This window comes from Brassica napus, chromosome A5, assembly GCF_020379485.1.
Source record: "Brassica napus cultivar Da-Ae chromosome A5, Da-Ae, whole genome shotgun sequence".
NCBI lineage: Eukaryota > Viridiplantae > Streptophyta > Magnoliopsida > Brassicales > Brassicaceae > Brassica > Brassica napus.
In genome coordinates, this window is record NC_063438.1 from 25,375,007 (window position 1) to 25,391,094 (window position 16,088).

The window sequence follows — 16,088 nt, forward strand, 5'->3', positions numbered from 1 at the left end:
AAATTATAGGATGCATCAACAGTTCAGCTGAAAAAAGTGAAATAGTATCCATTTAATCTTTTTGTTTCACTCCAGTTAAATGCATTTTCTACACAAAAACATTCGAGTACATTAAAGCTTTTAAATGGTCGCACTCATATACCTCTCATTCCTTTTTTCGCTCTCTAAAGCATTTGGCGAAGTTGTTGGTTCTCTTTCCGTAACATTTTAATCTCTTTCATGAGCTCTGCTTGGTTCTCCAGAACCGAGTTTAACGCCGTCGACATCTCCATCTGTTTTCACCACCACTCGTTAAAGACCAGAAAAGATAAAAACACATTTTATCTAAAAATGTACTGTGATTAAGGTCTGTTGCTAAACACGAACGTTACCTCATGCATGTGAAATTGTCTCAATATCTCTATGTGCAGGTTCCTCATATCGTCGTGGACTGAGTTCTTCAAATTATCCAGTGTTCCTTCAAGTGTTCTTTGAAATAGCTGAAGCGTGAAGTTGTTTTCAGGCTGCTTCAACTGTTGCAAGCTTCCTCCTCCCTGGAACACAATTACCACAAAAAAAAAACTCGGTCAAGTTACTGAGACTGATCAAGAATAAAATGTTTCGTTAACTTTTTATACATTCATAACCGGAAGACCTCCTGCTGCATCTGCAGCCAGTCTCTCAGGTCTTTGCAACAGATTATTCAGAACTTCTTCTCTGGTTTCGGCTCCTGTTTTCTTTATCTTAGGCGAACCAGAAGAGAGAAAGGCTCCGTCGCCGATTCTCTCAGCATAAGTTGAGAACCTACGAGTCAAACTCGGTGAAAGCCTCAATGAATCAATGTTCCCCGGAGCTGCGATGCCTTTGGTTAGCAACGGGCTGGATGGGAAGTTATCTGCCAGAAGAGTTGAGGATTTCTCGAACTTTGAGTTGAAGTCTCTCACGCCAGGGAACTCTGAGCTAATGCTAACGTTTGCAAGGCTCGTCTGGTTCTGACCAAGCGACAAAGGGAAATCTCTAGAACCAGAATACATCGATCCAGATGTACTAGCGCTTGAGCTGGAAATCCCGAGACGCGGAGGCGGGTTCAGGTGACTAAATTTATCAGAAAATTTGTCATTAGCAGCCAAGTGGCTAAACTTCTCGCCACCCCAGGCTTCTGGAGGTGTTAGAGCAGAGAATTCGTTTTTCGATAATGCTGTGGGCGTTGATCCAAAAGGAGAAAAAGCAGCCCTTGTGTCATCCTGTATATAGTACATACAAAAAGCAGAAGATTAAACACTGATGAAGGCTAAATAGTAGAGGATTTAACAAACACGACTGAATCATATTGATTCTTCTAAACCATTCAATACCTTAAAGCTCAAACAACGTTGAGTTCAGAGACCAAATCGTAGTGGAAAGATGAAGTAACACAAACCTGTTTAGAAGTGGAACTCAGTTTCCAGTCTTTGTTTCCGTCATCTCCAAACGGAAACCCTCCTTTGCTCGAAGAAGGAAACGTCAAGGAGGAAGTCCTCTTATCAAGAACTAGATGATCCCTTTTCAATCCTTCGGTGTCAGACCATTTCTCAACAGATTGTACGCCGACGACTGGGGAAAATATGTCCATATCATCTTTAGAGCTATCACTGGCACGGTGTGCTTGTAGCCTGATCAGTGGTCCACCAGGCCATAGATGGTTTCTTTTCGGCGTTTCTTCTGCCGATGATGGATTTAACGTACTAGAGGCAGCTCCATGAGAGCCTGGCAACACCGTGGAATGTGAAGCTAAAGATGAAGTCGTTGCAGGAGAGGGGTCTGGAATGACAACTGAATCTTCCACAGTACCACCAAAAAGAGCCATCTCAGGCGTGCAGTTTCTTTCGTTCACAATAACTGGTTTTGATGTTTGCCAGGATAAACTTGTGACAGCCTGATCAATAAAAGCAAAAGCTTAGTTCGGTTTTCAATTCAAAGTAAAAAGCTTAGAATAAACATCTTTACCAAAAAACTTGTTTCTGTTGCATTGAGTAAGTGCAAAATGTGGCATCCATGTAACCACAGTAAAACCGTAAAGTGCTTAGAAGATTGAACTAAGGTTAAAAAAAAGTATTGACCTCTGAACTGCTGTACGCGTGGAGGACAGTGACAGGTTGCGGCTTGCCACGTACGTCGTAGAATACTATTCTACCGTTACCCGTTCCAGCTGCCAGTATGTGACCATTATCCCCAAACGCCAAAGAAGAGAAAGGTGATTCATATGAAATGCAGGACGAAGGTTTTCTGGTACCAGAGTCGTAAGTGTAAAGCTTTTTGTCTAGCCCCACACTAGCAATAATCTGTCAAACCGTAGATAAACTTCGTAAGTTAGAGCAATGGAGAGGTTAATGTAATTCGTGACTTATGCACATGTATATACAAATAAATTGATCTGTCTTGTTCATGTATAAGTAAGTAGACCGTTCATAAGGATTCATTAACCTTGTCATTTGATGGAGAAAAACAAACACCAGCAGTTGGTGCAGAATGCTGCTTCAACCAGGTCATCTGTGAAAATGAAATTCCAGTGAGCAATGATTCAGCAAAAAAAAAGATGTAGGGGAAGAGATTGACTCATTCCAGTTATCAACAAGAGGGTGAGAACTTGTAATATATTATTTCCCACATGGAATACATGGCAATACAATAGATCAAACCTTTGGGTTACGACCAGTCGTGTCCCAGAGATGCACGGTCCCATCATCACCTGCAGTAAGCAGAAGGTGTCGACTGAACCTTGAATAATCGAGAACCTTCAATATCTGCTCTCGAACCAACAATCCAAAAGCCAATTAGTATGATGAACAAAAAGCTCTCAACTAAAAACGAAAGCATGTATATACTAACCAAACAACCTGCCCGTTTGGATCTTTGAGTTCAGAAGCTCTTGCTCCAGACGCAAGGTTGTGAACTATCAGATCCCCACCAACGCTGATAGAAGCCACATGCTCGTCTTTGCAATTGTACATCACACCCGTTATAGTACTTGTATGACCCTTCAGATTTTTAATACAAAGCTTTCTTTGCAGATCCCATATCCTTACGGTTTGCCCAGTCCCTCCAGAACATATGTACCTAGACCCTTTGTTGCTGAAGCTAATGGCTGATAAACATTCCTGAACAATACCATCACACAAGCAAATACACATAGATTAACATTGTTTACAGTGAAATGCAACAACCTTAGAGAAATGCTAAGAATCATGAGAAAAGTAGTAACCTCATTGATATCGTTGCTGTTCTTAGGTACAGTTCCTAAGGTCTTCCCATTTTTCTGCCACAGAGATATCTTCTTATCTTCTCCCACACTCGCTACAACCATATCTACATCCCAAAACAGCAGCACATCAACCCCAAGGGAAGTGAGTTAAACCTAGATTCTGATTTTTTTCCTTAAAATTATAATAAAATCTAAGATCAGTGGTGAAGAAGCCGTTACAGTCCTAATCTAAGGGTTTTTGCTTACTCGTATGGTTCCATTTGACGGAATTGACGACGGAGCGAGGCGTCGGAGTGTAGCTCAAAATGCAGGGATCATCGCAAGACTCGGCGCCGGCGGAGACGTCGAAGAGCTTGACCGTGTCTCCGCCGCTCGCTGCGAGAAGACGCCACGAAGGCTCCACCAAGTTTCTAGTAGTCATTATTGACTTTGTTTTGACTTCGCGATTCAACGATCGTTCGGAATCTGAACAATGCGGGAAGGGGGACTCTGCTCCTCTTCTTCTCCGATGTGGAAACAAAAAAAGAAAAGGAAAAGGAAAGCTAGCCGGAAACTCTTCTATTTCGGTTTGATACGGTTGAGTTCGGGTATGTTGAATTGGTTTGGTTTAGTTTCGGTTTGGATGTGGTATACAATCAAATGTCGGTTCAAATGGTGTGTCAGTGACAACCGTAGGGATACCGTTTGCAGAGGTATCGTTTTGCTTTAAATCGTTGTCGTTACATTAGTAGTTAATGCTAATATATATTGTAACCATATATAGAGATATTCCTAAATCAATCATTATGATGATTGATCTTTAATAGGTAGAGTTATTGGATTTAATTTGACTATTTAATTGGATTGCAAAACAACTAATAGTCAAATTGTTTAAATCTTTTTAAATGCTTTATGATATAAGGTACAACTTGACTGACTTACGAATAACTGGTTGATTAAAAAATATAGACACTTGTAAAATGTGTTATCGACCAACTCACATGTTGTTTGTTAATATTATTGTGGATCTTCTTTTATTGGATCACCAAAGCGTATTATTAATCCGCTCTTCTTTAACCGCTGTGAGATTTACTTGAATAGTGTTCGGTCTTCAGGTCTTGGGTGCAAACTCTTGCACTTTCCAACTGTTGATAGGTCTTGCCAAGACAATAACTGTACAGAATACACTTGTGGTGGGATATTTCCTGCAGCAGAAAATGCCAAGAAAACATTGTGACCCCTAGAACTCAAACTATTAAGTTTATCCAGGCAGCAAAATTTGTCATTCTTATTGCCCATACCGTATAATTAGTTGCATTAAGCATTGGACACTTGATTGAAGAAGATCCTCCTCCATCTCTAGGTTTCGCGGTCGCGGCTACAATGTCACTCATCTCTTCCTAAGGTTCTGATACTAAATATAGAATCAAATATTGACAAATATAAAGAACTCACTCTTCTTTATTAAACTTTAGAAAACTCACTTAAAAACTAAAACACACAAACTCTCAATCTCTAATCCCACAAGTTATGTCACACTTTGACATATCCTTATATAGAGATTATAAAATCCTAATCCTATTAAACAAACATATCTAGATAACTCTTAAATATAATATAAATTTCAATCACAATAGGATTAGGTCTTTTACTTGCTCCTCAAGTTTCTTTATTCTTCAAGCTTATCTCAACAAATTTGACACTTGAAATTTATTGGATTTTCTTTTGCTTTTTATGAAGTACCCATCATTTGTATATTTCCATGGTTATCAGTGAAATTTTTAGTGTTAAAAGAATTGTGTGGTGATATGTAACAAATCAGATGTGCCTTTATTTTTGGAGTTTAGAACAAATTTAAACAAAGCAAACAGAATGTGGACATTAAAAGGACAATATATGAGCAATCAACTTTTTGAGATTCCTAAACGATGAACCTCCAGGCTCAAGGCATTTCTCAGCAGTTTCCTTCATGGGCATGATCCTCTTACGGATCTCTTCTCTTTCTGAGCTCTTCATCAGTGTTCTAACCGCTCTCTCGATCTCCACTCTCTCTATCTTGTTCTCCAAATGCAAACCGATCCTCCAAACATCACTAATGTACCTTGCATTCACCCTCTGGTCCCCAAAAGAAGGCTTGCATATCAATGGTACGCCTTCACATATGCTCTCTATCGTCGAGTTCCATCCACAATGCGTCAAGAATCCACCCGTTGAACGGTGAGCTAAAACCTCTATCTGAGGTGCCCATTTGACGATCTTACCCTTACCTTCAAGGCTTTCGATGAACCCTTTAGGGAGATTCTCAATCCATTCAGTGCCGCGGATCAAACCGGGTCTAACCACCCATAGAAAAGGCTGGTTGCTGTTTCTTAGACCCCAAGCAATCTCCAAGAACTCAGATTCATCTATTGAAGCAATGCTTCCGAGACTTACGTAGATCACAGAGTTAGGTTCTTGCTTGTCTAGCCAGGCGAGACAGGTCATGTCTTGTGTAAGTAAGCTGCTTGATGAAAGTGAAACGTGCTTGTGAAAGGGTCCAATACAGAAGTGTGGAACCGGGAACTCTTTGAGGGATTGTTTTAGCTGTTCTGCTTCAAGATCTTCAATGGCGTTGAATATGATTCCTGATGATGACTTTAGTGACTTCAGCACACCTTTCTTTAACTTATCACCTGATCTTGGATCATCTGTCTGGAACCAGGGAAGATCTTTCATTCTAAGATGTGGAAGCTCTGGAACTGGGAAGTCGGCTTGAGACTCTGCCAAGATGAGAGAAAAAAAGTCAACGAGAATAAAGCAAAGTTCAGATATTAAATCTTGATTTCGATTTGTAAGTACCAATGTTTAAGAAATCAGCAGGTGGTAACTAATTGCTTTATAGAAAACTAGTGACTAGACTGGGTTTAGATGAAGGCTGACCGATAACAAAAAAAATGATATGTTTTAAAAATATATTTAACTTATTAACTTTTTTTTGGTTTAATTTTTTTTTGATGATTACAAAATTTAGATATATATATAAAAGAAAACTAGACAAATTGATAATTTGTCCTAACATTATTGCTTGATTAAACACATTTAGACCAGTTTAGATAGATTTAAAGTAATTTTAACTGATTTACAACGGTTCAGATCAATTTGAATCGTATAAATCAGATTTAAAAAAATTGATTATGACTGATTTGCCGCCTAAGCAGTGCCTAGATGCGACTAAAACGGTTTTGAGAACATTGGTACATACCTTGAAGAGAAAGATACCCTTTCTCTCGTAAGACATGAAACTTTGAGAAAGCAACGAAAGCTGAGAGGTTAACCGTCCGAAGAACCATCCTTGGGATACCAAACTTCTCTGTTAAACCATCAGTGAAGTACCAAAGAGCATCTACAATCACACAAGCAGCAGTTGGTTCTTGAGACAAAAGCTTCTTCAAGCAATCACCAAAAGGAGCAACACATTTGGAATTGAGGTCATGGAGAAGCTCGATGACGTCAGGATTCGAGGCTTCAGATTCAGACAAACCGTCGGGAATGGACACGAAAGTGAAGTGAGGGAAGTTGGAAGCGTTTGGAGCGTTGAACTCAGTGTGAATCACTGTGATGGAGAAGCCTCTTTTACAGAGGATGTTGGCAAGCTGGAAGTTTGGGTTTAAGTGACCTTGTAAAGGGAAAGTAAAGAGAAAGATCACTGGTTTTGTTTCTCTAATCACCATTTTTTGTTGTTGTGTTTCTCTATGTGTTGTTCTGCTTCATACGGGTTTGACTATTATAGAGAAGTGCAGTAGCACTGGCGACTAAGACGACGACATCTATTGCGTCACTGAAATACGTAATCATGCTGATTCAGTCTAAATATATTTATGTCTATTTGTTGTTAAAGAATGACTAAACGCATGTGGGATAATACTTCTTCGTTTTTTTTCTTCTTCGTATTTATTACCTTAACATGTTCATGGTTACCAATCTTTCATAACATGTGAATGTGTTTAATTTGGTGGTACTTTCTTTCTAAATTTATAAAATAAATAATATACAAATTGAGCTGTAGCCAGCTTTTACCCATACTAGGAAAAAAACCCTATATCTTAAATTTAGACACTTTTCAAGAAATAAATTAAGTTTTTTTTTTTTCCTATTTGATTATTTTGATGCATTGAATCTTTTTTTTTCTTTTATTCACAATTTGTATGTTAATGAGGATGGCCAGCAAAACTCAAATTCAAATTGGTATCTCAAGATGAATTTGCTACTTACTCTGTTATTTGCAGTGTGAGCTCTATCAATGAATCAAACAAAAACAATCCAAAATGGGTTTTGTTGATCAAAGAAAAGAAACCAATGTTTTAGAACATGAGATGACAAAGCAATGACTGTTCTTGCAACAAAACTCCAAAACTGGTTGACTTTGGCTTTGGCTTATTATAGTTTTTGAGCACGACTTGCTTTTATAAAATCTATACTCGACTCAGATTCTCTAACTAAACTATTCAAACCAAATAAATATTAATATGTACTGAACTGGTGGTTATATGAGTCCAAAATGGTTAAATGGGTTTTTAGCCGAGAGAGACCAACATGAGCTTTCAAGGTTGGCAAATGGTCGATATCATCTCCAATAGTTTTCTCTTTAGATGCGTTTTAGATAAATGATTTCTTTAACAGTAATTATTGTTAGCTCAACTGAAAAATATTATATGAAAAATTTAAAGAATACGTGATTTAAGCATAATTAATATTTGTTGTGAATACCTCGTGAGTCAAAGTCGAAAAATAGAAGATAAAATAGATAAATGACACTTTCTTAAACATGTATTTATATTTATATCTGATATTTTTTTTATCTTAAACAAACTACTTGAACTAATTAAAACGGACAAACAAAATTACATAATTATATAATATTCTCTATGTTTCATTTTAGTTGATGTTTTAATTTTTTTTTGTTTCTCAGTTTACATGATGTATCAAATTTATATGCAAAAGTTAAGTGTAAAATTAGATAAATAACACTCTCTTAAACATTTATTTATATTTATATCTGGTGTTTTTTTATCTTAAACAAAATACTTTAACTAATTAAAACGGACAAACATGAGAAGACTATGGAGGCTTGGTTTGGAAGAGGATAAAGGATAGTAGTATGTTCTTAGGAATTTTCTACTTGTAAAAATGAGGCAGTAAAACACTTCTGTACAAAAGTTTTTTTTTGATTTGAATAAATTTAAAATTCTTTCAAAAAAAAAAATAAAATAAAACGGACAAACAAAATTATAGAATTATATAATATTTTCTCTGTTTCATTTCATAGGTGATGTTTTAAAGTTTTTTTTTTCTTTAGTTTAAATGATGTTTTTAAGTTTATATGCAAAATCTAAATGAATTTGATGTTTGTGATCAGTTGTATTATGCAATGCTATTTTTATTAGTTGAACAAGTTTTAGTTTCTTTTAATATAAATGAGATATACTGAATAAAATTTAGTATTTTACATTTTGAAGTAACATTAAATATATAAAGAGAATATGATTTAAGACTAAAAAGATTGCTAATTTTAAATTGTAATCTTCTAATAATACATTATTTTTCACTATTTTTATTTTCCAAATGTATTTTAAATTTTCTTCTCTATGTTTTTTCAGAATAGATAATTATTTTTTTGATAAATGCTTCCTTTCACCTTTTGTTTTCACTTCTGAAATACGATAATTTCTCAATATATACTGATAATAACGACATCATCCAGTCAGCAACATTCGCTTACACGTGGCGACTCGGCACCAGATACCAGCAGAGAGATAAGAGGCAAGCAAACACCAAGATAGCGTGAGACCCAAGCAAACATCATCTTCATCATTCATTCCTCGATTCAGATCCAATCATCACCACAACAATGGCGGCAGATCCCAACCCCAACAAGTTCCCCGTCCTCTCCTACGTCCTGTCTCGTCTCCCTTCCTTCACCGCCACCAAATCATCTTCCCCTTCCTCCTCCTCCTCCTCCGCTCCCGCCTTCGATGTCGAGCAGCCGATCGAGATCGTCACCCAGATGCCTCACTTGGCGCACCCCTCCGTCCTCGCCTCCATGACCAAAGCCATCTCCGACGTGGCCCAGACCCGATCCATCCTCCGCACCCTCGGGCCCAGGCCCGATCACGAGTCCGTGGACAAGGCGCGCGCCAAGCTCTCGGAGATCGAGGGGATTCTATCCGAATCGCTTAACGACATCGCGATCAACGAGGGGAAGGACGAGGATGAGGATGAGAAGAAGAGGGAAGAGATGGGGAAGGATAAGACTGTGTGTGAGTCGATTTTGAAACTGGACGAGGTTCATGATTCGTATGAGAAGCTGTTGAAGGAAGCGGAGGAGAGGCTGGTGAGGATTTATGAAGCTGAGGTGGTGGGGGGTGAGGAGGGCGTTGCGGCGGCGGTGGAGGTTAATGAGGAGGTTGTGGGGATACTGCAGCAGGCGTTGGATAATAGGGTGGAGCGTGTGGATTTGTCTGGGAGGAAGCTGAGGTTGTTACCTGAAGCGTTTGGGAGGATCCAAGGGTTGCTTGTTCTTGATCTCTCCAACAATCAGCTCCAGGTTACCTTTTTTTGTTCCTTTCTGTAATCACAATCTGCTACATTGTTGCGTAAAGTGTAAGTCTTGACTCTGTTCTTGGCTTCTGTGGATGTTAAAGTATGCAACTTTGGTTAAAGATCCTATAGGGTTAGGGAAATTGGTAATCTTTTGAGTTGCGTAAGTGTAGAATATAATAAGAGAGATCACAAGACTACTAGTTGCGTAAAGGGTAAGTCTTGACTCTGTTCTTGGCTTCTCTGGATGTTGAAAGATGAAAACTTTGGTTTAAGATCCTATACGGTTTGGGAATATAGTAATCTTAAGTGTAGTGTAAGAGTAAAAGATATAGTGAGAGATAACAAGATTACTAGGTGCGTTTTTACTCTGTGGCCTTACTCTATTGTGTAACGAACAATGCCTTATTCTTATGTTATTCATAATCTGCTACATGGGTGTTAAGTCTTGAATGGGTAATCTTTTGAGTTGCGTAAGTTTAACATATAATAAGAGAGATCACAAGATTACTAGGTGCATTTGATTCTGGCCTTACTCTATTGAGTGAAGAACAGTGTCTTATTCTTTTGTCATTCATAATCTGCTACATTTTTGCCTAAAGGGTAAGTCTTGAATCTGTTCTTGGTTTTTCTGGATGGCGAAGAAGTTAACTTGGGTTTTAATAGCCAATAGGGGTTTGGGAGTTTGGTAATCTTTAGTGTAGCGTAAAGGTTAATTTATTGGGATAGCATTGTTCAATGGCTGATGGGCAATCCTTTTAGTAAAATATAACGAGTGATCACATTATTAATACTTGCACTTGATTCTGCCCTTACTTTATTGAGCTGCGAACAATGCCTTCTTCTGTTGTGATGCAAATACATGTTGTATCAATGATGTCTAGTATAGTATGATGTGGAATTCAAGAGATTCCGGCATATGTGTTTTTGTTTTTGTTTTTGTTTTGCGTTCTGAGATTTTGGAAGAAATGATGTCTAGTAGTCTGGTGTAGTTTTAAAGAGATTCTACCCATTTGCTTGTTTTGGTTCTGCCGTCATTGATATTGTTCAATAAGTTATGCTTCAGGTATGGCCTAATGGGTTAATTATTCACGTTTTGCAAACGAATCCTGTTAACTATATAAATATGTTTTCTTTGATTGTTCTGAGTTATAATCTATAGCTCAAGCTACATTAGTTTTCTTGACTTTGTTAGTGATACATAATGAGTTTTCCAAAAGCTCAGTTTCTGTGTGTTTACTTGTCTTACCACTGTCCAACAGGCTATTCCTGATTCAATAGCGGGACTGCATGATCTTGTTGAGTTAAATGTCTCTGGGAATATTCTGGAGACATTACCAGACTCTATCGGTCTACTCTCCAAGTTGAAAATTCTGAATGTCTCTACTAACAAGCTCACCGTCTTGCCTGATTCCATCTGCCGTTGTGGGTACGTAATACATAACTCTCACTTTGTCAAGTTTTCATTTTTTTTTTTTAAATCCACTTTAACTACTTCTTACATCAAACTCTCAGGTCGTTGGTTATCTTGGACGTGAGCTTCAACCGTCTCACCTACTTACCAACCAACATCGGGTCCGAGCTAGTGAACCTAGAGAAGCTCATGATCCAATACAACAAGATCCGATCCTTCCCGAGCAGTATAGGCGAAATGATATCCCTAACGTACCTCGACGCCCACTTCAACGAGCTTCAAGGCCTTCCTGATTCTTTCTGTTTGCTCGCAAACCTCGAGTACTTAAACCTAAGCAGTAACTTCAGTGATCTCATTGAGCTCCCTATTTCATTCGGGGACCTCATAAATCTCCAAGAGCTCGACTTGAGCAACAACCAGATCCACGCCCTCCCTGACACTTTCGGCTCACTAGAAAGCCTGACGAAACTGAATGTGAGCCAGAACCCGCTCGTGGTCCCACCGGAGGAAGTGGTGAAGGAAGGTGCAGAAGTGGTGAAGATGTATATGGGAAAGAGAAGGATAAGTATGTTTGAAGAAGAGGAGAAGAGGAAAATGGAGGAGGAGATGGAGCAGGCAAACGCCGGGTGGCTCACCAGAACCACGTCCAAGCTGAAAACATATGTCACAGATGTTTCAGAGTATCTGGGATCGGGTTCTCCTCGAGACTCTTACCTTGAGCAGAAGCTATGAATGTGTGGCTTTTGACTTCGAATAACTCTTTGTTTCCAAAGAGATGGTGGTGCTGCTCCTTTCAGCTGGTTCTCTCTCTCATTAGAGTATATAATGAAGGACTCTTTACTTGTTTACCATTTTGATTCTTTCTGATAGGTCATGCCCTGTCATTTAACTTTAGGTTCATACTTTAAAATCAAACCTTCACGGAATTTGCTTATGTTTTGTGGGTTAATAAAAGCTCAAAGGAGTTTAACTGAGTTCTGTGTTTGAGCTTTCTTTTGATTGGTTTCCTTATGTAAAAAATCAAAGTTAAAAATGTAATGACTCTAATCTAATATATGAGAAACATGAAGCACTCTACTTATTTTGATGAACGCGTCTTGGATCCGTTGATCTTTCCAGAGACATGGCAATGGTGATTCTCTACTGATGCTATACCTCTTTGGTCTGATATAATGGGGGCACAACAGCACTAAACTGAACATTAATTTCACCGACTTAGTGGTTTCAGTTTATCGTCGGTGGGTAATAAGATTGAGCGCGTTTCTTCAAGTCAATAGACAAAAAGGTCGTGCCTAGTGCGTGGCATAAACGGATGATATTCCACTTGATGACCCCTAAAACACGTTTTCATAGACAAGATGGTGTCTTATTGGTGTGTCACCACAAAGTCGTATAATATTACCAAAAAAATACTCTTATTTTACTATAAACGAATATCTGAATAGGTTATATATTATTGTGAGAACCGAACAATTGACATTTCAACTACTTATCTGGAACTAATATATACTTTGCTCTGCATTGTCTATTAACTATTTAAATCCTTTTAGTGCTTTGTTAACCATACAGTTTAGTGAGTTTACAAAACTTGCCAACTCTTGAAAATCAACCTACATTTCTATTAGAAAACTGAGCAGGTATCATAGTTACATATTACATCAATTTGTCACTATAGTAAACTCAAAGTGTCATGAATTATGCAGCAAATTTTAGCAAAAAAAAAAGTCATGAATTATATATTAACGTTACTTGGTCAGTCAAACTCAGATTCGGTCCAAATAGTTTACATATTAGATCAAGGTCACACAGTGCGGTAGCTAATTCATTCTATATCACTAATTGCGTTTTTTTCGGGGCCAACCAGATCGACTGGGATATATCTGAATTATATTTTATTTGATATATAATGGACAAAAAAAAAGTCATGAATTAATATATTAACACTATTTTGATTAGTCTGAGTTTGAGTTTCGGTCCAAATAGTTTACATATTAGATCGTAACAGATGATCGGTCTAACTTCTAACACAGAAAGTATTCTAAATTCATGTCTAACTAATTCATTCTATATCACTAATTGCGTTTTTTTTAGGCCGACCGGATCAATCGAGATATATCTGAATTATATTTTATTTGATATATAATGGAGAAACTAGTAAAAAGTCAAAGACGTTCCTTTCCTTGGTTCATACACATATGATCCATGACCACTTTGATTATTATTCGAGTAATCAATAAACAATTCCTTTTAATTTATGAATGCATTTATTGAAGAATTAAATACTTACAGAAACTGGTATCCAGTGAGAGAAAAGCTTATAAAAATATACATTAAAACTCTCATGAAACTCCAAACAGAGAGACCCGACGAAGACGAAGAAGAAGATTTAACCAATACAAAAAATCTCTCTGCTTCTTCTCCAATCGACCTAATCAACAATCGATTCGATCAGATTCGGTCGATTTCAATCAGATGAAGATGGCGGCGGCGGGGAACGGCCGGTTCTTCACAATCGGGCTCGTGGCGTCGTGGTACTCGTCGAACATCGGGGTGCTGCTCCTGAACAAGTACCTGCTGAGCAACTACGGGTTCAAGTACCCGATCTTCCTCACGATGTGCCACATGACGGCGTGCTCGCTCCTCAGCTACGTGGCCATCGCGTGGATGAAGATGGTCCCTATGCAGACGGTCCGATCCCGCGTTCAGTTCCTCAAGATCGCGGCGCTGAGCCTCGTGTTCTGCGTGTCGGTGGTGTTCGGGAACATCTCCCTCCGGTTCCTTCCGGTTTCGTTTAACCAGGCGATTGGTGCCACGACGCCGTTTTTCACGGCGGTGTTTGCGTATTTGATAACGATGAAGAGGGAGGCTTGGTTGACTTATGTCACGCTCGTCCCTGTCGTTACCGGTGTTGTCATTGCCAGTGGGGTAATTTTTTACTTTCGAAATAAATTAAAAATGTGATCTTTTTGATTTTTTTTTTTTTTTTGGGTGATGAAAGTTTGTAGCTTTACTGTTTTGAAGTGCTATAGGAGTAGAGAGGATTACAAGCTTGAATCTGATTGGTTTCATTCATATTTCATCTTAGGGAACTTTTGGGACTGATCTAAGCTCGAATATACTCAAATTTATATTTGGGATTATTATCTCCCTAAAGTTGAGATGGTTTCTGATGTGAATCATAGCATATGTTGAAATCAAGGGTTTTGTCTTGGGTAGGTGATGAAAGTGTGTAGCTTTAGGGAGGTGGAGATTGTGAAGTTGAAGTGCAATAGAGTGTTACGAGCTTGAATCTGATTGATTTAATTCATATTTGGATGTTGATAGATTATCTTAGGGAACTTTTCATCTTAGGGAACTTTTGGGATTGCTGAGTTCTGTTATTACTCTTACTCAATGACTTCACTATGAATTTTATATGATGTGCAAAAGTTTTATTTAGAAGAGAAGCTTTTCTTGTTTGTGTGCAGCGTATGCTTACCCTTGGCATCTGTTTGGTTTCACTTTTGAGCTTCGTATCTGGATTGAGTTGACTCTCTGTCTTATTTCTTTTCTCGTTTTTGATGTATTGGTCAGGGTGAGCCAAGTTTCCACCTGTTTGGGTTCATTATGTGCATTGCAGCTACAGCTGCGAGAGCGCTTAAATCAGTTCTTCAAGGGATTTTGCTATCTTCAGAAGGGTAAGAGATAATATCATCTTTGATGAAGATTTATCGTCTTTGATGAGTCTGTATTTTGGTAAGAGTGGTGTTGAAAGTTTCTTACTGAAATTTTGTATTGAAGGGAGAAGCTGAACTCCATGAATCTCCTGCTTTACATGGCTCCCATAGCTGTTGTGTTCCTTCTTCCTGCTACCCTTATCATGGAGAAGAACGTTGTTGGCATCACAATCGCACTTGCCAGAGACGATTTTAGAATCGTTTGGTATCTGCTTTTCAATTCTGCTCTCGCTTATTTCGTGAACTTGACCAATTTCTTAGTCACCAAACACACCAGCGCTTTGACTCTGCAGGTAACAACAATACATCTCTTCTATACATTTGTCTAAATTGGCATCATTTCTATCATATGAAGCCATTCTGTGCGTGACCACATGTTATCAGCTAATAAGTGAGTTAATGAATTACTCTATGACAGGTGCTAGGAAACGCCAAAGGTGCAGTAGCGGTGGTGGTTTCGATCCTAATATTCAAGAACCCTGTCTCAGTGACTGGAATGTTGGGTTACTCGCTCACTGTCTGCGGAGTTATCCTCTACAGTGAAGCCAAGAAACGAAGCAAATGAGAAGTTTCTTTTTACTGTGAACAAGAAACCTTAACACAGCATCTTGGGACCAAGCATCAAAGGATCAGAGTTCCAACAAGCAATCATTTAGAGGACTTGATGACAAATACGTGATATTTTTTTCCCTTTCTTTGCTCTTTTTCTTTTGTGTTTTCTGCAGCTTTTGTCGTAGGTTGTTGTTCCGAGAGTAACTTGGATTTAGCTTTCCTTATTTTTTTGTCGATTCTTTTACAATCTAGTTTTGTGATATCAACAATTTACAAACACTGATTAATTAATGGAAAAGACAAAAGGCTTTTTCTTTCACCTGTCTGTGAATCCGACTTTATGTTCTGTAGTTTCACTGGATTGTGCATATCTCAAGTCAGCGTTTCCATTTCAAACATATAATAGAATTGGCCTTATATATGTTGATCAAGATTATTCAAGACAAGTGACACCAGACAAGACTAGGTGTTATTCTTCTGCAACAATGTTTTGTCTTGCCAAACCAATTACACTTCAGTCTTTTCCAGAGAACAAGAGCATACTGACTATAATGGTCCAGCCACACAATGATAAAAGGCATATTGTGTATATGTGCATCAATGCATGTATAGTTGTAGTTTATTCAGGTGG

At 38.2% G+C, this 16,088-nt stretch overlaps 4 protein-coding genes across 4 annotated transcripts; 2 read left to right on the top strand and 2 right to left on the bottom strand.

Moving 5' to 3' along the window:
• Positions 1-22: 22 nt before the first annotated feature.
• On the bottom strand, positions 23-3,751 carry LOC106452535 (protein NEDD1-like). The gene is made up of 10 exons (XM_013894684.3): positions 3,467-3,751; positions 3,221-3,324; positions 2,856-3,116; positions 2,658-2,762; positions 2,443-2,508; positions 2,079-2,300; positions 1,400-1,894; positions 618-1,223; positions 372-533; positions 23-272 (listed from the first exon to the last, which is right to left on the bottom strand). The coding sequence occupies exons 1-10, from the start codon at positions 3,639-3,641 to the stop codon at positions 165-167; spliced, it is 2,304 nt and encodes a 767-aa protein (XP_013750138.2). The 5' UTR covers positions 3,642-3,751; the 3' UTR covers positions 23-164.
• Positions 3,752-5,008: 1,257 nt separating this feature from the next.
• LOC106452536 (UDP-glycosyltransferase 76B1) lies at positions 5,009-6,953 on the bottom strand. The gene is made up of 2 exons (XM_013894686.3): positions 6,441-6,953; positions 5,009-5,958 (listed from the first exon to the last, which is right to left on the bottom strand). The coding sequence occupies exons 1-2, from the start codon at positions 6,907-6,909 to the stop codon at positions 5,081-5,083; spliced, it is 1,347 nt and encodes a 448-aa protein (XP_013750140.2). The 5' UTR covers positions 6,910-6,953; the 3' UTR covers positions 5,009-5,080.
• Positions 6,954-8,965: 2,012 nt separating this feature from the next.
• LOC111215749 (plant intracellular Ras-group-related LRR protein 9-like) lies at positions 8,966-12,163 on the top strand. Its single transcript, XM_022719805.2, has 3 exons — positions 8,966-9,782; positions 11,038-11,204; positions 11,291-12,163. Exons 1-3 carry the CDS (start codon positions 9,087-9,089, stop codon positions 11,919-11,921), a joined length of 1,494 nt encoding a protein of 497 aa, XP_022575526.2. The 5' UTR covers positions 8,966-9,086; the 3' UTR covers positions 11,922-12,163.
• A 1,255-nt stretch (positions 12,164-13,418) lies between these two features.
• Positions 13,419-15,776, top strand: LOC111215750 (probable sugar phosphate/phosphate translocator At3g11320). Its single transcript, XM_022719807.2, has 4 exons — positions 13,419-14,114; positions 14,763-14,866; positions 14,970-15,198; positions 15,324-15,776. Exons 1-4 carry the CDS (start codon positions 13,662-13,664, stop codon positions 15,468-15,470), a joined length of 933 nt encoding a protein of 310 aa, XP_022575528.1. The 5' UTR covers positions 13,419-13,661; the 3' UTR covers positions 15,471-15,776.
• The last annotated feature ends 312 nt before the right edge of the window (positions 15,777-16,088 follow it).